At 39.8% G+C, this 25,230-nt stretch overlaps 1 protein-coding gene across 8 annotated transcripts in view; it reads left to right on the top strand.

Moving 5' to 3' along the window:
• ELAVL2 (ELAV like RNA binding protein 2) overlaps positions 1-25,230 on the top strand; it is a 95,394-nt gene that overhangs the window by 55,117 nt on the left and 15,047 nt on the right. For all 8 annotated transcript variants that reach the window (XM_052778176.1, XM_052778174.1, XM_052778180.1 and 5 more), the window contains one exon: positions 16,358-16,461. In XM_052778176.1, the coding sequence (XP_052634136.1) occupies positions 16,358-16,461 (104 nt within the window). The remainder of the gene's footprint in view (positions 1-16,357; positions 16,462-25,230) is intronic.

Here is a 25,230-nt window from a genome sequence, read left to right as displayed (position 1 = left end):
TTTCAGGTTTTCTAGAGTTCTTGAAAAGCAAATTTTCCTTTTCTTTCTACAATTCAAAACAGGGATTGTTACCAGGTTCCTGTGAAGGAAGATGTCTGGCATGAATTTCAGAATTATATTCATTTAATTCCTGTGTTAAAACAGTAATTTTTTTCATCTTAAATGAAATGTCATGAGTACTAGATACTTGGTGAATACCTTTAATTGATGAGAAGTTTAGGGGAGTGTAGAAGTTGAAATACACTTTCATACAGGCTAAACTGCAAATGAGTATTGATAAGGGGCAAAGCTTTGGTCTGCCTTTGACTGTCTAATTCAGATTGGTCAATCTCAGTATTGGATGCATCCTCTGGCTTCTTCGTGAGGTAAAACTTCTTCAGTTATGACATGCCAGAATTGAGAGCTGTTTGCCAAGCAGATGAGACAGCTCCAGTATAGGAACGCTAAGAAATCTGGTAGTATCTGAATTGGTGAATGAAATGAAACATGCAGGTGAACCATTTCTCACCAGTGAAATATTTTTTGACTAAGAAAACAAGAAATTGTAACCTATGTGTCCATATTAGCAGGCAGTGTCAGAGTTCCAGACCATACCCCACTGATGTGATCCACTAGCAAATTCTAAGGCATGAAGAAGCCTGCTATGTATTGGGTCACCAATACCATGTGTTGAAATTCAGAGGCATCAAGGATGGCTGCTGCCATCTTGACCCAAATACTTGTCAGAGCATCCTATGGATTTGAAGCAAATTGACTCCCATCCTATTATACTTAATATTCAGTCTGCAGTCACACCTGCAACACTGAAGTGCATTTAAGACTGCATTATAGCAGTGCCCCAGTTCCTTGAATCTGTCTGCACACGTTAGGACTGAGATGAGTTAAGCTTGAGGGCCTCCCTGCCTCTGGAAAACCTATTGGAGGGAAGGGAGGCACCCTGGAGCTCACCTACTAATTTCATGTGAGCGGTCTGAAGCCCTCTTTCTAAAGGGCTGTTCTAGCAGTTTCAGTAATGCTTTTTACATTGAGTGGAAGGGAAAGAGGACTACATGAATGAACAGACCACTATAATAACTTTGCCAGTTTCCAGAAGAGGTTTGCTACTTTTGTGAAACTCCCCAGCTCTTTTTCCTTCTCAGTCTTTCCTCCTAATGTGCTTGACGTTTTCAGTCCTATACCACTATAATCCATCAGATGTTTCTTCAAGGTTTTGAGTGCACTTAGGGTGGGAGAGTAGAGTAGTTTGGCAGGTAAAGGAGGAGCTAGCTGAAGCTGGCTGCTCTTTTGTGGTGTGCTGAGTCTGTGAGAGGCAGGAGTTCTTGCTAGCTGCTGCTTTGTGGTATGCTGAGATAAGGAATGAGGTTGGCAGCCTGACAATTTCTGATTTCGGCAGGGATGCGGACAAAAGGTGTTGCCTGGCAAACTATCTTGCCAGCAGGATGCCTTGTGCAGAACTTGACTGAAAGGTAAAATCAAGAATAAAAACCCAATAGGATTGGAGGCACATTTATATTTATATATGGTGACTGATCTCTTCTCTGGAGCAACTTGCTTAAGACCTTGAAGCATAGATTTTCTGGGGGTGGGTGTGAGGAGGAGGGATGTTCTTAACATCAGCTTTTAAATTTTTGAAGATAGTCCATATTTTGGACTCTGCAGCTGTTAAAACGGAGTCTCTGGCATGGCCTAGGGACTCAGTGTGTAATAGCACAAAGGTAACAAAGTAATTTTGAACTTTGTGTGCTTGTTGGAAGAAAGTGCAGCGGCAGAGTGTTGGTCTACTTAGCTGGTGGTTGGAGTACTATTGTCTGGACTGCAGGAATAATCCTGAAGGAGTTATGTGTGGATCTAGAGCACTATTAATGGAGACTTGTCTTATGCCTGTTAATGTTGTATCCTGTAGTTACTCTTCTCTGATTCTGCATATTGCTATTTAATATTATTGGAAAGGACTTAGTGGCATTTACTGTGCTTTTTCATAGTAAACTGCATAATTTACTGCATGTTGCATGTCTCAAAGTGAGTCATGCACGCAGGTGGAGGTGAAGAAACTTGTTTCATCTTATGGTACTCAAGATAGCACTTGATTGTCTTTGCACTTCCACTTGCTTTTCACTCTTTTGCAGGCGTGACACTGTTTTGACCTTTCAGAAGTCTATAGGCTTTGTTTTTACAAATAAAAAGGTAGAAAAAAACCTGTTTGACTAAACCTGCATTTTCTGTTTCAGGGATTCAGTTAGGTTGCCTAGTTAGTCAGTTCTTACTGACACTGTGGAGACAAGCTATTTTTAAAATGGTTGAACAGTTTATTCATCCATATATTAAACCTGAATTAAGGAGCTGATCTTAATATACAGTATAAGCAAGGACTTGATGTTTTAAAACTGGAACTCTTTATAAGGCTAAATATGCTTAGGGACCTCTCTGAAGGTAGTGAATCAGATCATCATCTTCATTAAATCACTGCTTTTCAGCAAGCACTGTGCTTTTTGATGGGGATTAATGCGATTCTCTTCTTTGCTTCTTTGCTCTTTTGCTTTTCTGCAGACAAATTAAAGTTCACTCTTGTCAGTGACTGCAGTAACTTACAACATGCCTGTGAAAGCATTGGGTCTTGCAAATTAGTGCTGGTCCTCTAGTGATGTGGGGTATCTTGTGTGCTTTTAGCAGAGATAGTGCTCTTCACTTCCACTTGGGAGTTCCCAGGCTGCCTGTTTGTATGTCTTATCACTGCTTACTCTTTCATAGGTGCTTGTAGGTATATATTGCTGTTATGTCGTAGTGATTCTAGGCCAGCTGTTTGAATAAGTGTTAATTCTAGTGGAAACTAGTGTGTGTCGAGACCTCGAGTAATGTGAAGTTTTTATAGGCATCGCTGCCTTTCAGGGTAACTGTGCTGTGAGATTAGTGCAAAGTATTTATAATAATCAAGGTGTGGTTCACTGCGGTCTGCCTCAGTTTGGGTAGTAGTGTTACTGACCTGCACACCCTGAAGCCCTTTCACTCCAAGGATGTCAGGTGGATTATAAGGACCTGGGTGTCCTCACAGAAAGTGGGTACTTCCTCTCAGCCACCACAAGCAGAGTGGTAAGTAGTAAGACTTCAAGCTGCACATGGTCCTAACTGGTTCATGGTTGGTCCATTATGTACTGAAGCAGCTAGTATATTGTATTATGGAAGCAAGACCTTAAATACATGTGAGGAACTTTCTTTAGCTTCCTGTATTTATACTTATCTTGCTATATGAAAGCACTTTATTTCTACATTTTCTTTTCTTTTGTCATGGTACAGTTCATCTGGCAGTTCTTACAATACAAATTTGCCAGGCTGACATGGGTTTTTGTGCATAACCGCAGAAAGCGATTTATTATACTATTCTCTATGGACACTTTTGTGTTCCTGGAGTATGCCAAGTGTGAGTAGAAGTAGGCAGAAAGTTGCAGAAGGCAACAGAAGAAAAATCTGCAAGCCTCTGGTTTTAGTGACTTAATACTTTATATGTAAAGGGAAAATAACTGACAGAAAACCAGCTCAGATCATGCATTTCATTTTGATTCCTTTAACAATTCTTGTAAATGTGTCAACACCCAGAGTTATCAAAGGCACAGCCATGTTATCTTCAAGCTTTCCATGCTGTTGACCAGTTGTTTCAGGTACTTTGCTTTTTACTTTTTCTTATTTGAGACATTTGGTAGAACTGACTAAATCAGAAGGAGACTCGTAATCTGAATTCTTTTCTGTCTTCTGAGTTTCTGGAGCTATGGAAGATAAGTTGCTTTTTTCCTCCTGGTCTTTCTGGTACCTATGGCTTCATGCAGGTTAAGCCACAGCCCTTTTTGAAAGGCATTTGAAGCCTAATGTTGCTGCACAATGGTTGTGAACTCTTGCATCTATAGCAAGATGCACTGATTATGAACAAAAAAAATCTTGCTTCCGGAAAAATTTTGCTGTGCTCCTATAAGAATTACTTTGTGGAGACATGTTTCAGTTTCAAGTAATGAAAATGGCAGCTTTTCTCAGCATATCCTTTTCTTGTGTGTATTTGCCAACTACAGTGAGAAATGGCTTGTTTTCTACTGCTCAGTATTGCAGATTAGTAGTTCTTGTTTGTTAATCACAGCTATTAAAACTGAAAGAAGGATACTCCCCTTTGACATGCTTGCAAGGACGTATTTTTGACTTGACAGTTAACACTTAACTCTAGGGAAAGAGTTTGTCTTTTGACAACAATTTATCACTTTGTTAACTGTTTTTCAGTCATCAGTAAAGACCAGAAAAAAACCCACATGATTGAAAGCAATACTGCAAGTTAATTTTTGCAAAATGTGCCTTAGGCGTAAAAATAGTTTTCAAACTTTTGATCACAGCACATTTCAGGATGTCTTTCAAAACTCTGAGATTAAGTAGCAGATAGTCCGAAAAAAAAAAAACAAACCCCTCCAACAATAGTATGTGTTAATGGGAAGTTTGGGAGAAGCATTTATGTTCAAGTTATGCTAGTTTTTTACTTGGATGCACAGATTACTGCATGCTTCTAAACACCCCAGCAGTAGAACAGGATGCTTTATCCACCTGCTTATTATTTAAGGTGACTAGGTGGTACAATAGGGCAGAATATTTCATGCTGCTGGCTGTATTCTTGACAAGGAACAAATCAACTGCAAAAGAAAAAACTTCTCAGCTGCATAGAACATCTTACTACTAGTAGTGGTAAGAATTACAGGGTAAATCAACATTCAAAAAAGTAACTGATTTAGCAAATTCTGTGGTATACTTTCACCTTGGCATACTAAAGACCTTCTACCTGTAATATGACAAGCTAATTTGTAAGAAAGTATGCTCCGTAAGTCAGTCATTATTTCAAGCAGTTCATGGTTGTCACTAGTTATGTTTGAACACAAGAAGCCATAACAGTCAAGACTATCTGTTCAACCTGCTGTAGTGTCCATAAGCAAATGTCCTGTTACTTATGCTTGTGCAAAAGCATACACCTTCCCACGCCGTCTGCTTCCAACTGTGGTTTTGGGTGTTGAGATTTCCTATTTGGACATGGTGTGTCTGTTAGTAACCCTCTGTTACTGTCTCTTCTGACTTAATGAACATCTTTAATCAGGTTCATGTAAACATTAGCATCCACAATACCCACCCTTGACTTTCTCTTGCCTGCTGCGGGGAAAAACCAGAGCTGCACCCTTATTTTTGTATTTGACATCAACAAGCTTGTGTTGATGAAGTAGCAGATGATGATGTTCCTCACATGAGAAGAACCATGCAAGATGTAAGGCAAGAGGATGGCATTACATTAGTAAAAGGGTACAGTTGAACTTGGCTGAGATGAAACTTCAGTTTCTCTTTCTGAAAAATTCTTATTTTTAGGATAACTTCCAGCTCTGTTAATAGCTGTTTAATTACAGACATAATCTTACTGTATGGCAAGATAAACTGTCAAATACTTTGATCAGTGTTTGATCCTTTTCATTCAGTCTTCAATTTCTGTTTTTCCAGATTCAGAGCAATAACTGAGAAACTGGGTTTGGCAGAAAGAGTTGTGAAAGTATCATGTATTGAAATCTAGTAGTCATCATAGTTTATAGGTGTTTTCTCGCAAGCTTGCTAGCTCGGTGGTGTGAGTTATGAGTGTTCAGTAAATAGAATCTGTCTAGTGGAACTATGAGCAAACTGCAATTAATTGGGGATTGCTTAGTGGCTCATGCAGTTTTCCTCATTTTGCTGAAGCTGCTTTTAAAATGCAGTTCAAGCCTTAATACAAACTTCAAAAGAGTGTGAAAGTTTAACAATACTTTATGTTAAAAGTAAATTGGAAGAAAGCAACACTGATGGTATTCTGTCTTTATTCCTTTAGCCCTTCTTGTTAGAGAGACCATAGCTATGTAGGTAGTTTTAGGTACATTCTACAGTTAAGTGAACTGCCTGTCTGGGTATGTGCTTCTAGCCTTATTCAGTATCAAAATAATAGTGTGGTAATTTTGTTGGCCTAAATTAGACACAGTTGACAGTGGTGATTTAGGAAGATGCATTAACTTTTTTGAAAAAGAGCTGGTACCAGCTGAATGATCCCCTTATGTTGGCACACCAGTGCTCTGCGGGCACTGTCTCTCAGGAGGATCACTGCAGCATATTGTGGAGCATTCCAATGTCTTGAATTGCAAATCCAGACAAACAAAAGTTTGAGTAAGGTTTTCTTGCTCTTATATCTGGAACTATCAAACTTTTCATGATCCTGAAGTGGGACTACAGGCCAGAAGTGCTGTTGATCTTTCCCATGGCCACACTGGCTTCCCTTCAGGACATCGCAGGCTGTGACTACGTGCAGTTTTTAGGTTGATCTTAATGCTGTGTCTTTTATGCAGTGCCACTTCTGCTTTTGTGTGCTGGTCAGGGAACACATCTCCCCTCTGAAACTTTAGGAGACTTGTGAAAAATTACACAGGTCCATGAGGTGAATTCAAATGAGAGCCTTTGTATGTGACAACATTACAAGCCTACATACATTTCTTTTAACAGCTTTCTTCCACCAGTGTGTGCAACTTCAGGAGTGATGAAAGGCAGAATAAAGCCTAACATCAAGTAACTGTGAACTTGACTTGGCCCTGTTCACAAAGATAGGAAGCTTGACTTGTTCTTACAGTACTTTAGTGGATCTTTACCAATTAACTTCATACACAGAGACAGAAATTTATGTCTTTAAACAAAGTTTTGCTTAGTTTATTGAAAATAGTGTTTGTAAAATGAACACTTGCACGGCTGGTGGCAGAAAATATATTAATATTCACTAGAAAATGGACTATTCTCTTCTGATCAAGGACTGGCCAACAGGTCTTCAAGCAGTAAAGCACTGAAGGCAGCATACATAGCTGAAGTTAAATTAGAAAAAATTAAGGTCCTCAGTCTGCTAGGATTCTTGCGTTTTTTTTCTGCAGACTTGCAGACACTGAGTTTCAATTCCGAGGCTTTATTACTTACCTCAGAAGTATGTTCTTCACTGTCATATATTGATGCAAATAGCATGTAATTTTTCTGGAAGATAGGCTTTTTTAGTGTTTCTTCCGTGTGATATTATAGTTCTTGCTGGTTATATTCCTTTAATTCATTACTTTGCAATAAGATATTTTTTTACAGAAGTTGAAATAGCCTGAAATGTCTGAAATGTCACTATACTGAAATCAAATGACTGTATTGTAGAAAAATCCTATTTTTTTAAATGCCTGCTTATCTTCAAATTTTTTGATTGCCCTCTGTAGAAGGTAAATGTGTGAATATGTGTTATTTGCTACTCAGATCTTTAATTTTCCAGAGTATGATTAATGTGTGCTTGTGGTAAACTTTTGTACTAGACCATGAAACTAGTTTTATAGCTTAGTGGTGTGTATTAGTTTTCAGATGGATTATTAACCAAATCTAAGTGGTGTTCTGGGTTTTTTTTCCTTTTTATGTAATATGTGTATCAGGATGATAATTTGAAATTGAGTGATAGTTTGGGGTTCTTTTTCTTCTAAGAATTAGCATTGATAGCACTCAACTAGTGGGGCTACTTTTCTTATATTACTTTTACCTGTTACAGAGATCAGTAAGTGGAGGAGAGGAGGTGGAACCTACAAACCTAGCTCTGCTTGCTCCTTAAAATGAACCAATTTGTTGCATATAACTCATTCAGTCTTACCTTTTAAGATGTTGAGTGCATACTGAAAAGGCTTTGAGAGCTCAACTGATTGTAGTATTTGGTTTGGCTCTAATTATTTTTTTGTGGAAAAAGCAATTACCTGAAACTGTTGATTTGTCTATTCTGTTTGGTCTGCAGACCTTACAGGAATGTTTTAAGAATTCCAGACAAGGTGCAGGATTAGCTGGGTACTGTGGTGATTTATCAACAATTACTTCCAAAAGGTAGCTTGCTCAAGCCCTTGCATTGGGTGTTCGAGTGCTCTGACAGGAAACAAGCAGCCAAGGACTCCCTCGTGTGGTGGGTGTGCCAAGCTTTCAAAGGCCTCTTGCTGCATTATTAAAAGGCAAGTGTTCTGGTTCATGCAAGTAGGGAGACCATGCTGAAATAACTCAAGTAGTTGACCCCGGGAAGAAATGCATCAGTAGAAAGTCTTCTAGTACTGAAGTTGCTGGTTTTTCAGCATCTGCTAGTCATCTGGTAATAATACCATTGTATCCTAGCAGAGCAGTGCTGAAAAAAAATACCAGCTGTGTGCTCAAGCAAAGATAGTTCTACAGTATTGGCTCTGGATTTTGTCTGGGAAGGCAGGCTTCTCACAATCATGTATGTAGGAAAACGATCTTCAGCAGTAGCTATTTAGAGAGGAGAATCATGAGGACACGGATTCAGTAGACAACTAGACAGCAGGAGAGTTCAAGAGCAGAAGATAAGTAGGCTTGTTATTGGCCAGAAATTTCTGGCATCAAACTTGGTGTTTCTGCCCAAAAACATTCAGAGAAGACCTAGTAAATTACCAAGATGCTTTAATCAGTCATGAAATAAAACTACCATACTAATCAGCTGCTCTCTATAATCATGATGTTATGCAGAAAACAATATATGTTCTTCAGGAGTGATAAGATGTTGCAAGACTACTGAAGCTGCAGCACGAATTCACTGTACGTTTGTAACCTCACAGGAGCTTTTCCTATGTGATACAGCTCTCACCGTATTTCAGAAGTAGCTTTTGAAAGGTAACATCTATTAAGTTAAAGCTCATACTTGTCTACCTTTCAAGCCTTTATTTTGGGGTGTAACAGATTGTAAATGACACTTGAGGACTTTCAGGCAAACTCTTGTTAACAGGACTACGTCGTTCAGATGACTGAACTCTGTCTTACTATGCATACAGCCCAGTAGCATGAGTAAGAGCTGTTGAAGATGCTGCCTTTGGCACTTGTGTCTGAAATAGTATTTCTTCTTGGTTCTGAGGTGCCTACAGGCTTTAGGGAATGTTCCTTCTGAAACTGAGTGGTAGCTTGTAGGTTGAAAACATAACAGAAGCATTTTACAGCAATTCTGCACTCTGTCTGTTATAAAATAGACTATCATCCTTTGGCCACTGCAGGAGGGAGCAGCTGCACAGAGACATTACTGCATATTGGTCTAGTTACAGAAGTTTTCTCTTGTTACATGCTGTAGTCCCACTTTTTATTTACTTTCACTGGTTTTCCAGGTTTATGGGTATAGTAGTCAAAGGGAGAGGATCTCTTTAATTTGGCCTTCAAGGAAGCTCTTGTCTCTTCTGTCCTTTTTGGAATTGCAGCATGGAGGAATTTAGCTGTTATGTGGCAGGTATATTAAAGCTTTAGAAGACAAGCTACTGCCTGTGGCTGTTGTAGCTGTTTCCAAAGAGAAAAAGGAAGGAGACGAATGTTGGCGAGTATACTTTTTCTTGCAAGAGGGGTTGTCAGGGAAGCCACTTCCCAGGGAGGTTGAGAGGAGAGGCTGTAAAACATCTTAATTGCTAGCCTGGTGTGGTTGGGCTAAATGGCCTGCTTCAGCTGTTTATGTAATTCCTTAACATAACAGTAGAATCTCAATGCAGGTTTGTTGGAAAGAAGAAAACAGGCTTGGTGGGGGGTAGATAATTTAGTTTGGAATGCCTTTCAGTTGTTCTTATGTTCCACTGTAGTTGAATTACTGTTTGGAAATAAGCTCTGGATTTCCCAGAGAAACAGGAAACTCAGAAGACACAGTAAAAATTATTTGAGAACAAACTACTAAGAGATGGTAATTATGTATATATTATCTAGGGAGAGTAAAACCTTTGTTATGTTATCCTGCACTTGTCTTTAACTGTTCATTACTATTTACAGGTGCTGCCCTCAGTTCAGTAGAGGCATAAATTGCTGCCTTGGGTGGGTGATCACTAGCAGTCAAGCCCTTAAAACTGTCTGTCAGTAGACAGACAATAGTGAGGAGACACCACCAGCTTTCAGAGTGCAAACACTTCATTTGAATCTAGAAAAAGTATTGTGCTTCATAATCAGAATATATGATCTGTAAATTGATAACAAAGTAGAGGTGTGTATGCAATTGAGAATGGCAGCAGATGCTGAAAGAAACAAGTGAGCTCAGGTTCCCCATTCAAATGGGGGAGATGAGCTGTATTTACTGTGGAAGTGGACTTCAAGTGAAACCTTTAGATCACAGCAGCCAGCAGGAAAATAGGTGACCTATTGCTCCACACTCTTACTTGATAATTGTCCTATCTAGAGTAATCTCTAGTCTTATGTGACAGGTCTCACTAGCTGGTCTCCCAACACTGAACTGGGGGATGCCTCAGGACACCTAGGCTGTTTCATGCAACCAAGTGTTTCATGCATGAATGCTTCTCTAGCAGAGGACTTTTCTAGGTAGAAAGATGCGTCCGTGTTCAGAGAGCTTCAGTACTTACTTTTTCTTCTTTCTTTCATGTCACCAACTCCCTTGCTTCTCTCTCCCTTACAAATAATTTGGTCAGTAATGGGGCAATTAAAAATTCCCTTGTCTCTAGATATGATATTCCTCCCCAAGTTCAGGAGAGAGCTTTGCATAAGTGCTTAATGGTGATATGTGAAGTAAGTTGACTTGTAATTGCTTTTGAGCATTCAGTAATTCAGTAGTAACCTCTTTTAGGTGGTGTAAATAGCTGTGTCTCATGGAGGTGTACAGTACAGTGTAGTGATGCATTTTTTTATCCCACAATCCTTCTGAGTTATCTTAAGGAAAAACTAGACTTGGCTAAACAACCAGTTAAGTTTCTCGATCTTTTTGTCATTTCTTCACTTGTCACATCTCCAGTAATCCAACCTAAGTCTTCATCATGATTTTTACTTCTAAAATTTAGTTGTTGCAACAGGACTTTCCTATAATCTGTCTACTTAAAAATGTTGAAGCAGGTGCTGGAAATAACCAAGGAAATAACCTTTCACAAGTAGAGTTCTAGAGTAAGATTTTCACAAGTAGAGTTCTAGAGTAAGATTATTCCTATTCAGAAAGTTGAACATTTTTGTTGTCAGAAGGAGGAAAATACTGTTGCTTTATCAATTCTATTAAAAGGGCTCTATTCTGCTTTAAGGAATATTGCTGCTGCTTTTAAAAGCATAACGTTAAGAATGGACAGCAGGTGTCACAATGACTTTGTATGACCATTTCCTCTGTGGATAGCATCCATTTGGAACTTTGAATGTTGTATAGCAGTGGATTTTCTTTGGGCTCTTACTGCTGTGTTCAGTATTTAAATAGGCTTTGTTTATAGTGAACAAGTAAACACTTGAGAAACAACTAGGGCATGATAGAACTAGTTTATTTGTGATTCCTCCTCTGATAAGTATTGTGAGTAAGAGCCTGTGTGTTTTTTAAAGGAAAAAAAGTGACATTTTTCAAGGCACAGTAGTAAATTCAGGAGCACTGTGGCTATACTTTCCTACTTGTTTCCCTCTTGCAACTTAACTTTCTTGGTCTTTCGCTGACTGGTGCCTGTGAAGTCTGTCTACTTTTCTTTCCTAAATACTGAATCAATATGTTCTTTACTTCTTATTTAATGTTAAATTACTTTGTCCACGCTTTTCTAGCGTGCACGTGGATCTCCACTCAGTCTCTTGAGCAGTCCTTTCAAAGACTAATTTCAAACAATTTAATTCTAATCACTTTTTACCTCTCTCGTCTCAAAATCCATTCCGTATATTGACCGTAATGCCAAAAAGTAACTTGGCATTATCTAGTAAATTACTTTAATTTGCATCATCATATGTGGTGGTCAGGTGATACATATGAAGCTCATAAACTTGAAACATAAATGGAACAGTTTCCCTTATTAAAGTGAGTAGCATAGTGCTTTCCAGTTCGTTTTCTCATAGGCCACATACTTAGAGGTTGAACATTTGTCAGCAACCCACTTAGTGGTGTGTGTAGCATGCCTAGGTTCAAAGAGGTGCCTGCCTGAAAGGATGTTTTTGCCACTTATGCTTGAATTTGACTTTGTTGCAAGTGTCAGTTACATAAAGTGTAATTGATGAATATGAACTTCCAAATCATAACCTTAGCTTTAAGTCCTTTGCTGTCTTACAGGCTTGTGAGATGCACTTCTGCTATGCAGGTTTTGGTTTTTTATCAGATTTTGTTGAAGCAGAATTCAAGTCAAACTGCTTTTCTGTATTCATTTCCTCATTCCTTCCAGAGCACTTCATCATTTTGACTTTTCCTACTTCTGGTGATTTCTTCTTCCACCAATTGTTTAGCTAACTGTTGTTTTATTCTATACCACAGTGTCTAATATTTGTAGGGTCCCAAGCATAAAATATAGTAGAAAGTGTACAGAAACAGCTTTAAACAGTGCTGTGAAATGGCTACAAGAACTATTGAGAAGCTCAACTGGTAGTTTGAGCACTCAACTTCTGAAGTATTGCTCACTTCTGCAAATGAGCAGCGCATTCACCTTGAAGGTGGTGAATGTTTTCTACTTACTGGCATGAGTAATAACTCGCAAAAATAAGAAACTGAGCCACTCCTTTCTTTAGGATAAGCTAAATTTAATACTGTTTATAAGTCTGAGTTAGTGAATAAATAGCTGATGTGCACAGATAATATCTTGTCTGTGTTGATGCCGAGTAGGCCATAATTTTGAAGATCTAGGAAAGGCTAAACTGGATATTCAGAATACCTAAACACATAATAGTAGACAGAGCACCAGGACAGTTAACCTGGAGAGGTGTTAGAGGTTTTTCAGACCATAGTATCATGGAGCACAAGTTGGAAAAACAAAGCAATGCAAAAGCCAGATGGAGCTCACCCTGCCTTAAAACAGTTGGAGACTAAGCTGATTTTTTATATACATTTAAATCTAAGGATTATTTAACTTGTGGACAGCTATAGATTTACCTTCTTTCTTCCACCACCCTGTTGTGGATTCAGACACATAATCTACTTTAAGTGTGTTACTAGACTTGGAAACAAGCATGTGTTCTGCAGGAGATTTCTGTTTCGGCGAATGGAGTTTGGTGTAGAAGAGGCACAGATGGAAGAGTCCAGAGCTGTGTTCTGTCCGTGTTCCATTTCATCCTTGGCTTCAATACAAAGGCAATACAAATTAGTCATTATTAAATAATGAAGTTCTTTTTAGATACGTTAAGTGGTGGCTGATTTTTTTAAGTGCATCTAGCTTCTACTTGGTTTGTCTTGAATGCAAAAAGTTTAGACATGGAGGAGATGGAAAAAGCTACACGGGAGAGCTTGTTTGAATTATACTGGCCAGGTATCTCTAATTTTGAGTAAAACTTGTGTGCAGTGGGTATGCTGCTCTTTCTCAATCTGAAATCCGCAATCAGATGGGACTTCTCATTTGTTCAGCTGCAGTGAATAAGCTTGAATAAGCAACAAGTTTGGACTGATGTCCCGTACATCAGTGAAACGCTCAGGAAGAACTGAGCTTCTGAAGTTCTTGTAACCCAATTGGTACTTTCCCACGAAGTGAGAAATACCACCATGTTTTCCAATAATTGGGATATCTGGTGCATTGTTTGAAACAGCTGCTTCTACTGCATTTTGTGAATTGCTTGTCTGGATTTTCTAAAACTTAGCCATCTGTATGTGAACTGGCAAACCTCTTAAACAAGCATCTTCCTTTAATGCAAGCAGGAAGACTTAAGAGTGGTCCATCAAGCATCTGATTCCAGAAACCAGGTTCAACTTCCAGTTATTTGTATTACTTGTTGAGAGCCAAGATTCATCTTTCGTATGTGCTTCTATGAAGAAAGTGATTTTTTTTAACTCTGAATTATTGATAATGTGTAATTGAACCACTAATCTTCAGGCAAAATTTCAATCTCTTTAAGAAGTTTTACCTTATGTTAACCTTTTGAAATACATAAGGCCTTTGGAATGTCAGATGTGAACACTTTTGAACTTTAGATGATAGCCCAAATTAAACAAAACTGAATTAAATAAATCATTCACAAAGTCATTGAGGGAGGAAGGGAATTCTAGATATGATCTAGTCAACTCCCCTTCCTCAGGCAGGTTTTTCCTGAGCAGGTTGTACAGGACCATGTCCAGTCAAACTTTGAGGATCTCAAGGAATGGAGACCTCACAACCCCTCTGGGTGCCCTGCTTCAGTGTTTCACCAGCCTTACAGTGAAAGCTCTTTTTAATTGGAAAATTGCAGAATAAACCAGCAGGAATGAGTTAAAGCTTATCCTGACAAAATTACTGGGTTTTGTTTGTGCAGCTTCCTAGGGTAGTCTGCTAATATTCATGAAGGTTAACTAATAGCATGTCTCCAGAAGAACTGGTCATGAATGATACCCTTTGTAACAGCCGGGTATGCTCTTTGCCTGCAGTGGTCTGTGTTCTTAATGTGAAAAATAGACCACATGAACAGAGGGGTAATAGAAATAATTTCTGCACATCTTTTTCTGTGCACCCTGGAATTAATGAGTAGTATACTGGGAGCATCTTAAATGAAATAGCTTTCTCTTTGAGATTTTTAACGTCTTTTAAGGTTGTGGTTTATTTAAATGGGTTCCTTCCTAGGAGATCAGTAACACCAAAAATCAGCGTTTCTGTATTAGGAGATAAGACTAAAATAAAAGCCATGCACAAAAAGAGACATTTCTTTAAGTTGCTCTTTTTTGGAGACATTGCTGGGAGGAGTTTCTGCAGGTAGTGGGAATGATGGAGGTGACAGGTATAGAAGATGCTCTACTGTAATCAAGCTAATAAGGAAAAAGGTGCTTCTAGGATAAGGAACTTGGCTGTATCTAGGTAGAGATGTGAATGAATACAGAAATGCTTCTGCATATTTCTCTATTGTTTGTTACAGAAACACAGAATTGCTGAGGTCGGAGGCAACTTGTGGAGGTTGTGTAGTCCAACTTCCTGCTCAGAGCAGGGTTCTCTAGAGCAGGTTGCTCAGGGCTTTGTCCAGTTGGGTTTTGGATGTTTTTTGTTAATAACTTGGCATATATTAACCTGTTCACAGCTTCATCTAGCCAATTTATTTGTGCTTGTGTGCACTGTTTTGAGGAGGAGATTTGGAGGAATGTCGGTAGCTTTGGGGTGTGGGGTGGTGGTGTCCTCTAACTTTTGTTACTATGGTAGACTAATTTGTACAAAATGATGAATGCCAGCAGTGGTGGGCTTGTTACTAAACCCTCTCTTGTCTTAATCAATTACAAACTTTCCATCAGTTTTTTTATGTGCTATTTAATCCATGCTGTACAGATACTATACAAGAATTTAATACAGTATAGGTTCTTTAATATCTTTGCTGGCAATAAATGAATTTGCCATTTGTGCTTTATGTAATACTGCTTATCGTTTTATATTGTATCTCCAAGCTAATCTTTCAAATGAGCATTTTGTGCATTAGATATGCTGGGTGTTTCTCTTTGGCTTGTTGACTGCTTTTTGGACCTTATTGTTTCAGTTTCTAAAAATAATGGTCAAAGAGTATGGGAGAGTGTTTCTGAAAAGGTCTGTGCTAATGAAGGATAGTATTACTAAGTGCTGTCCTTTTGCTATGTTAATTTTTTCTACCTGTTTGCATTCTTACACACTAAAAATATTTTTAAAGGGGTATGCCAGTTAAGGATGGTATACTTTAGGTTTTGAAGTTGTCAGGAGATAATTACTGCTAAACTCTCAAGTGTTTAATAAGTGCTTAGAGAGAATACACTGTTAGAAATGGGCTGTGGTTCAGTGATTAAGAGCTAATTAAAAATGGTTTATGTCCATCTATCATCTGAATTACCAGTGCTAAAAGAATATGAAATATTGCATCTTTGGATGATATTTAGCTCAGGACCAATTACTTGTACCAGTAGTTTTGAATATAGGAACAAAATGAGCCTTTAAACAAACTCCTTGTTGCTGAGAGGCTCTGTTTAGTGTGTGAATAATGTCTGTAGCAATGTTCAGCTTCAAATTTGCCTCAAATTCTGATACTGAAGTATATTTGAAACACACTCATTTTCAAGCACTGGTCCAGAATTTTGCCACTGTACTTTGTTCAATTAAAAAGTTCAAAAGTGAGTAGTGGATTTTTGATGTTGTCTTAACCTTGAAGCTCCTGTACTTCCTTTAGTCTCTAACAGATCATAACTATATCCTGAAACCTGTTTTGCATAGCAATTTAAGTATTTCATTAAACTTTAGCTGTTTCTGCATTGAACTTAGGGTAGTCCCTAGGAACAGAGGAAGCTAGTTAAACATCAACCTTACTGGCAAAACTAGGTGTTGGGAGCCTTTGAAACTTTATCTGGGGCAGATATTGTTCTTAATACAAGCAATTTTTGGTTTTAAACACTGTTAGTTACCCATTGTGTAGCGCTGCAGTACTCTTGATCACTCTTCTTTCTCTCTTTAATTAGGGCAGAGCTTGGGTTATGGTTTTGTGAACTACGTTGACCCCAAGGATGCTGAGAAAGCTATCAACACTCTGAATGGATTGAGACTTCAAACTAAAACCATAAAAGTATGTAGTTTAATTATGATTTAAAGAATGATTTAAGTGTTTTGACTTCTTGTTGATCAGATGCATGATTCATTTTTCCCTTTCCAAGTGTAACTTAAGCATTCTGCAAATGTTGGTAGAATAGACTAGGACTTCATGTAGCAGATGGTTAGTCCTTTGTAGTCTGTTTAGATTTAGAGAGTTATATTATGATTATGTATAGAAAATTTTGATTTTTTTTATGCACTTGCTAATATTTTAGATGTGAGCTTGAATTGTTTTAACTCAGAAATTATGTTGCAGAAATACAATATTGCATATAGTCTGAACACTGCACTATGTGCTTCCTCCTTACTGTCTCAGAGAAGATGGTATAACTTACTAATACTCCCTTTTTTAGGTTGCTAGTGTCTTGTTTCTCTTACAAATCCTTAAAATGAAATGCTGAAATAACTATTTTGGTTATCTATGAATTACTGGACTCTTAGGGCTCTTGTCTCTAGGTCTCTAATGTTTGGGATTCCTGGCTTTTTGTTTGTGTTGTAACTCCTTGTATTGGGTTTGTGTGGCAAGGTTTTGGTAGCCGGGGTGTTACAGGGGTGGCTTCTGTGAGAAGCTCCTAGAAGCTTCCCCCGTGCCTGATAGAGCCAATGCCAGCTGGCTCCAAGATGGACCTGCTGCTGGCTAAGGCTGAGCCCATCAGCAACAGCAGTAGCGCCTCTGGGATAACAGATTTAAGAAGGAAAAGTTCCTGCAGGACGGAAACTGCAGTCGGAGAGAGGAGTGAGAACATGTAAGAGAAACAACTCTGCAGACCCCGAGGTCAGTGAAGAAGGAGGGGTAGGAGGTGCTCCAGGCACTGGAGCAGAGATTCCCCTGCAGCCTGTGGGGAAGACCATGGTGAGTCAGGCTGTCCCCCTGCAGCCCATGGAGGTCCATGGTGGAGCAGATAGCCACCTGCAGCCTGGGGAGTACCCCACACCAGAGCAGGTGGGTGCCCGAAGGAGGCTGTGACCCCGTGGGAAGCCCGTGCTGGAGCAGGCTCCTGGCAGGATCTTTGGCCCCGTGGAGAGAGGAGCCCACGCTGGAGCAGCTTTCTGGCAGGACTTATGACCCCACGGGGGACCCACACTGGAGCAGTGTGCTCCTGAAGGACTACTGCCTGTGGGAGGGACCCACTCTGGAGCAGTTCGTGGAGAACTGCAGCCTGTGGGAAGGACTCACGCTGGAGAAGTTCATGGAGAACTGTCTCCCATGGGAGGGACCCCATGCTGGAGCAGGGGAAGAGTGTGATGAGTCCTGCTCCTGTAGAAGAGTATGAAGTGGCAGAGACAATGTATGATGAACTGACCCCAACCCCCATTCCCATCCCCCTGCGCTGCTGGCAGGGGGTAGGTAGAGAATCCAGGAGTGAAGCTGTGTGTGGGAAGAAGGGTGGGGTGGAGGGAAGGTGTTCTGAGATTTGGTTTTATTTCTCATTATCCTACTCTGGCTTGATTGGCATATAGTCTGAACACTGCAATGGTTAATTTTCCTCAAGTTTAGTCTGTTTTGCCTGTGATAGTAATTGGTTGAGTGATCTCTCCTGTCCTTATTTTGACCCATGAGCCCTTCATTATATTTTCTCTCCCCTGTCCAGCTGTGGTGGGGAAGAATGATAGAGCAGCTTTGGTAGGCACCTGGTGTCCAGCCAGGGTCAACCCACCACACTCCTGTACCTCTTGTTTACTAAATTCAGTTTCTTGAACTTCTAGAAGCAGAAATCTTAAGAGTGACATTTTCTCATCTGCTGTCTTAATCCATTATCAGAAGAGTGAGGATACTCATTTGAGTGATTGCTTGGGCTCTGAAATCTCGAGAGGAAATTAAATAAAATTTATCAGGGAATGCAGACTTCTGAACATGTTTCACAGGTGTTGGTGCCTGAAGGCAATCCATATTCCAAACAGCCCATTCTTCCTCATTAAACAGCAGGGTTTGTTAGCAGGTCACTTCGATAGTGACTGCCCTCTAGCTAGAATCATGTTTAAGCCATAAGATGAAACTCACCTCTAAAGGTTTGAACTTAAAAAGCAATGCAGAGCCACTTAAAGATGACTGAGACAAAAATAAGATAGCAGTAATCATGGTTAGAATGCCCTGCCTCTTCTGGGTTCATAAGATTTAATGAAGTGGATTACACTATTTGAAACTGAAATACTGCTGTTTAAAGGTGAATCATGGCTCACAATAGCAATGTATGAAAGACATAGATGCTTTGCTGCAGAAAGCTCCCTGTGTGCTTCTGGCAGACTTCTTGCCCACAGACAGCCTCTCCCATTTTCTGCTTTGGGGGAAAATTGAGGAAACTCATTTTGTGCTCCAGGTTTTTTGAAGCTGTCTTTTGGGTGGTGGTGAGAAAGGGAATGGGTTTGTGTTCCAGTAATATGGCAGGCACACTGTATCTTTACATTTAATGTATTTGAACAAATAAAAAATGCATCTGTCCAGGGTGATAAGTTGGAAGTTCAGGTGACTATATAGCCAGGCAAAAAAGGATGATGTTGTAGAGACTCAAGCCAGGTCTCCCAAATCAAAATGATCCCTTAAGGGGGCTTCCAGTGACTTACTTTATGCTGCCAGTATATGAATTCTTAATCTTCTTTCACCTTGCTAAGTGATTAATGCAAACAGTCACTGTATTTCTACAACTAAAAATTGATTATAAAAAAAGTCTGGGGAAAAAAGTGAAAATGGAGTAGACAGATACAGGTGATGACACTGCTTTTCTTTTCCTTCCTTCCCAGGACATGAAAGTAGAATTGTAGGTTATGAACAGTACCAGACAGTGACTCTTGCAGTGAGACTAAAGCCTATGTGTAAATAAATTTTCAGGGATTTGTGCCTTAGATGTCCTTAGCTAAAGAAAATCTGAAACATTTGAGTTGTCACAAGCTGAAATGACCACTTCACCAAAATAAAGAAAATCTGTTTAGTTAGAAAAAAGTATCTGTAAATGTTGCTTGTTCATGTTACAGGTAAAATTCTGACTCTAGCTACCCACATTCAACCCTGTTTAACTTCAGCAGCATCTTTCAGTGTTAGTGTGCATGACTTGGAAATAAAGCAGTTTTTCCCCTCTTCGCATGTACTCTTCCTTCTTGGACACAAGCTGGTTTCAGGCCAAGTTTTCATGACTGGATTCTGCCAAGGTGCTGTTTGAAGAGGCTGGTTTTACTTCCTTCCACATTGTAGACGGGGCAGAGGCTAGGGGGATCCCCAGTATGTTTTAAGACTAAGGCGTTTGCACATTGGACAGTTGCTTCTCCAGTTAAAAGAACTAAGATGTCTGTGTGGCAGTGACTTGAAAGGAGACATGCCAGGAGTGTTTGCCTTTATCTGTGAATGGGTAGAAATGCCCAGCCTACTGTGAAGCACTTGGAAATTTACATATTCCTCAGATCAAACTGGAGGCAATACTGAGCAGAGGTAAAGTTGATGTCTGAGGCCTTTACTGCCTCTGGGGGCAACATCTGGGGTGGAGGGAGTCACTTACGAGATCACAGTGCCAGTACCTTCGCAGAGACTACTTAGAGTTCATAGACCACAGTGTTCCTATTTGTCCAGAGTTGATACTTCAATTAAAAAAAAGATGTTTAGTACTTCACTAGACTGATGACTGAAAATGTTTGTTTCCTGTTAGTCTGTAAAACTGGAAGGAACCTTGTTTAGGTGATGGACACTCACATGGCTGAACCTGAACACATTCCCACTTCGAGGGAATTGTCCTGACCCTGATGTGTGATATTCTAGATTAGGGCCATGACAGATATTTCTGATCCACTGCTTTTGTACTAGCATGTTAGTCATTGGATATATTTCTCTGATCCCTAAAAGGAGGTGCCACTTACTGTTTTCTTGAAATAAGGTGCATTTGCAAAATGATGGCTTAAGCTTTTTTTGTATGGGTAGTGATATTAAAACCTATTATCTGATACCTTTCTAAAAAGAACAGCATCCTGTGGAATGCTTTATGGAATACTTCTATTGAACTATTTGCAAAGTATCTTAACCAAATTTCAGATCCGTACCTCCAAAGGAAGTCATAGAGGGCTTAGTCTTGTCTAACCTGGTGCCAGTTGTGTTGCCTTTTGATTTGACCCCAGTATTAAAACTGTGGGGTGGGTATGCATTGATGTTGAAGGCATATCTAGATGTGTTAGACACCTGAACCCCACTCTGCTAGGTAATATACCTACACATATTATATGGTGCCCTCTGTGACATAATTTATGCTTTATTTGCAATGTAAACAGGCTTATTTGTATTGCGGGTAGCCTGTGAAGTTTGGGCTTCATTTAATTATGCAACTTTAGTGTGAAAACAAGTATCTTAAAAGAGGTAACATTTTCTGTAGCTTCTCTTTTGGAAGAAGGTACTGCTGGGAAGTACTTTGGCTCTGTTCTACTTAAAAGCCAGTAGAAATGTGGATTTCTGTGCCTGGCGTGATTTTTTTTTTTTTCCTTACCCACTTGCTTGTGCATGACTTCTTTCATTTGGGTTGTCCTGGAAAGATCAGTTCTTCCCAAATGTGGAAAACTCAGAGGAGCAAACAGCATGTAAGAGTCACTGACTTGCACATAGTGGTAAGAAAATTCAGTGCATGTTTTTGTTGGCTTCTGCTTGGGAGAAGGGAGATGCTTAGTGGCTTCCCCTTCCCTTTATCCTGGGAAAACCCCTTTAAAAAAAAAAAAAAGATACAGGTGAATTTATTGTGAGATGATCTCAATAGGAATATCTTTCAGTGTGGTGTAAAAGGCTTCTATGTTAAAAAGAAAGTGTAGTAAGATTCTCTGTCTAAAGAGGAGTGAGCAAACAAATGGCCTATGCTTGAACTGGCATACAGCTGCATAAGATACTGAATAGGAGGCAGTTTTTTACCTAGATTATTAGGGATAGCAGGAGGGCACAGGAAAATCTCTTCGGCTCTTCTTTGTGGATGCTAGAATGCTTGAATGACAGACGTGGTCTTTTGTGGATCGTAGCTGCCAAGGGGGTACTGCACATGGCAGTCAGGCAGTGCTTGTTCCTCCCTCACAATCTGAACTGGAGCTGAGGAGCTTCCTGCTGTCCTGTCCCCAGCTCTTCAGTGTGAGAGGGCCTGAAGTGGCAGAGCTGCTGCATGCGGGAGCTGTCAGAGGGTGGTCTTACTTATTAATGCTGGTGATACCTGTATAGACATGGATACAAATATGCATTGGAAAGGGAAAAGAAAATAGTTTGTCCAGGCTAGAGGCTTAGGAGTTGTCCTTTTTTATAAGATAGTATTGATTATCTAGCTGTACCTTGCTAGTGCTGCTTAAAAATCAGGTTTAGTGAGATTTCTTCCTCTCTTAAATTCTTTGGACTATTAGGGTGTTTACATGGGTAATTGTCACCTGTCAGGGGAATAGAGATTTAAGAAATATTTTATCTAAAGTATTAAATCTGTAGGTTTTCTTCCCACTCCTTTATAGCTTTGCATATATTTAAAAAAAAAAAAAATGGGCTTACATGTAACATTCTGCTAACTTCCTGTTGGAATGAAGTTTGACAAATTCTTTGGCTACAAGCATAAATGTCCTACTTTGCCATCATAACCTAGTTAACTGCCTTACTGTAGAAAGCTGTGTAATGAGAAGAGCTGGTTATGACTTCAGCAGAAGAGTGAATACTGACTGAACTGTAAGTTGTACAAATGCCCAAAGAAGTGCAGTACAGCAAGGGAAGACTTGGAGGTGAGGGATGTGCCACAGTTTCATTAGAGTCCACTGATGCAGAGTGTCCTTACAACTTGGCATTATGCAACGCAGTTTTGCTTGGTGCCTTGAACCATTACTTAGATTTACAGTAAGTTGCATTTTAAAGGAATTACCCTCTTAACTCCTCAAGATCTCCACCCTTATGAACTTATACCTATGATAGTACTCCTGACAATGCTGTGTACACTTCATGGAAAATAACAATGCTGAAAAAACACATGCTAGTTTGATTTCTCAGTTGGTGCACCAGGTAGAAGATTGAGATTGTTCCTGTCTTCACCATTGATACTTGTAGAGGAAAATTTTGGTAGCGTCACTTTTTTGTAGTAATTTTTTTCATTAACTAATGTCCCTGGGGAGCAACGAAATATGAGTTGTGTAAGAAGTCCATTAAAATAGCAGAGGCAAGTGAGCTGTGAAGGTGAGAAAAACCCTCCTTACCTTCTTGATTTTTTTTTTTCCTTCCAGCACTAAGGTACATTGATCTAGTGAATAGCAAAAGGGGATCCTATTTGGAGTTTTAATTAAAGCTAGAGAGTTTTACTGATGCTATCAATCAGCAAAGATTGAGAGAGGGGGCATGGTGCCAGACCATTTAGTGACAGGGTAATTAAATACCTCAGGACTGTATTCTCAAGATAAAATTGAAGTGCTCTAGCAGATCTGAAGCAGAAGAACAATTTGTCTTGGAACAAAGGCAAAGGTGGTTTTTTTTCCCCTAAATTTCTGCAGGAGTTATATAAATGTTAATTATACAGTCTTTTAGCTATGTTACAGTTAAAAGCTTTGACAACATTTCCATTTTAAACCCCCCACCCACCCCACACATGTTTTTTCACCCCCAGGTAAAATTTGTTCTTCACTGAAATTCAGATCTCCTCAGACTTTGCATGTTACTTAACCAGCTTAAGCTGGCTGCTTGTTTTTAATGTTGCTGAGTAATATTAAGAGGAGGATTCACTTCTGAATACATATTGCTGTGACTTCCTGTAAACCACACTATGGCCACACGGTTGTTCATTAATGCCTAACCACTCTGAGGAAAATAACACAGCGTGTCAGACCGAACTACAAAATGTGCTAATCTCTCACCTCAGCAGTTACGTAGCTTGTTTTCTGTTTGGATGCTAACTGCTGTGTTGCAGCTGATTAGAGTTTCTTCCAGGAGTCTGTCCCTGCTTTTCCTGGGGCAGAGGATCCTTAGACCAATGCAGCTTACCCTAAGGCTGCTGAGCAGGTTTGTGCCCAAAAACCTCAGTGGTGCAGTAAGGTCCTTTCTGAGTCTGCCTAGGGGGTTTCTGGCACAGAAATGGAGATGTTAGAAGGGGCCAACAGTACTGTATGGAGCTGAAGGAAGACTGCAAGCATTGCTCAAAAGCCAAGCTCTAAGCAAGTGAAAAAAAGCCAACAAAACCAACAAAAACCAGCTTGCTACTGCTAGGATCAATGATGCATCTTCCTGTCCTCTGCCCTCCCCATGCTATGCAAAGTCCGGGTCTGAAGATTTTTTTCTTCCCTTAATTTTAATGCTGATTCAAATAACCTGAGCTCAGTTTCCTAGCTTTGTTGGGGAGCTAGGACTTTTGACCTGGAAAGCAGGGTGAGCATGGGCTGTGGTGCAGGGAAGTAATGCAAGTGGCTGTGGTGGTTGTTTCCTTACTGACAAAAGTCAAATACAGAAACATGGTCAAAGAATAATGAACGTAAAAAAAAACTTTCTGAGCTCCAGTACTCAATTGTATCAGCGATGCTCCTTTCTGTCCAGTAACTAATCTGAAAATGGGCGGAAGCTTCGGATGCTGGAGACTTTATACCCTGTGTTCATACAGTGCACTAACATGCTCAAGAGTGAAGGTGATAAATATGTAAAGGTGTAAGACTTTCCTGTAAGCAGTTACCAAAAGCTTCAAGAGACTACATCTGTAAGGAGACTTCACTTTATTTCAGTGGAAGTTAACTGCAGAGCAGTGGTTCCTTAGTTTTGAAAAACACATCACTGTGTTACTTTTTCCCCCAATTCAAAAACCATGTTGAGTTCATATTTGTGAGTCTTAGTAGGTGTGGTGTGGTATATTTGGCCTACTGCTGTTTGGCAAGTTCATATTATCTAGATAAAATTATTCTAGTTCAAAGGAAGAGCTAATTAAAATACAGGCACTCCTACATTGGCTAGTCATGCTCATGTGAACTACTATGCCCATCAGTAATCACTTTGAACATCATGTTATAGGCCTGCTTGTGTAAGAAGCTTGGAAAAGAGCTGGAGCTTCAACACTGTTCTAGCTGGGCTGTTGATTTGGACATGGAGAAGGCTGTGCTGGTCAGTGTAGCTCTCTTTGTGTGGCAGGGTTGTAGGGGATCCTTTGTCAAGAGTGCATGTAGCAACTGACATAATTACTCTGTGCTGCAATATCCTGAGGCAGTTAGTGTCCTTACAGGTCCCTTTTAAGTATAGCCTGTTCTGTGCAGTCCTTGAAGAGAAAGCTCTGATATCAGAGCAGTATACTGCTGAGTCATTTGTCTCTGAAGTGTAGCTCATCATGGTCCACCACCAGTTACTACTTCATGGCCAGATCGGGTTCTAATTGTGTGTCTGTTTTGTGGAGGAACAAACTGTCAGGTTGGTCTCTTCATGCCCTCAGCTGCACGGGCACAGAACAGACATGGATCCCATGGCTGACCTCAGGCCTGCGACTGTCACCGGTTGTAGCTGTCAGAGCCTGTACTCTTCATGAGATGTGGACTAAAACAGCAAAACCTCTTCTAACAGTAGTGGTGAAAGGCTGTTACTTCTGTGTCCGTTTTTGAATGTGTTACCTATTGCAGGGCAGGCTGTAAAAGCAAAGTCTGTATGGGATATGGTTATGTTTATTAGCTTAATCTACACACAGAACTGAAGCTGTGTTGAGTAGTATGTTTCTGTAGTTCCAGAGAGTTAAGTCTAAATTGCCTTTACAGAGGGAAGCCTACAGTGTTTCCAATTTGCTTTGCCCACAGAAACAAATGCTGC

Source organism: Harpia harpyja, chromosome Z, assembly GCF_026419915.1.
Source record: "Harpia harpyja isolate bHarHar1 chromosome Z, bHarHar1 primary haplotype, whole genome shotgun sequence".
NCBI lineage: Eukaryota > Metazoa > Chordata > Aves > Accipitriformes > Accipitridae > Harpia > Harpia harpyja.
This window is presented reverse-complemented; position numbering and strand designations above follow the sequence as displayed.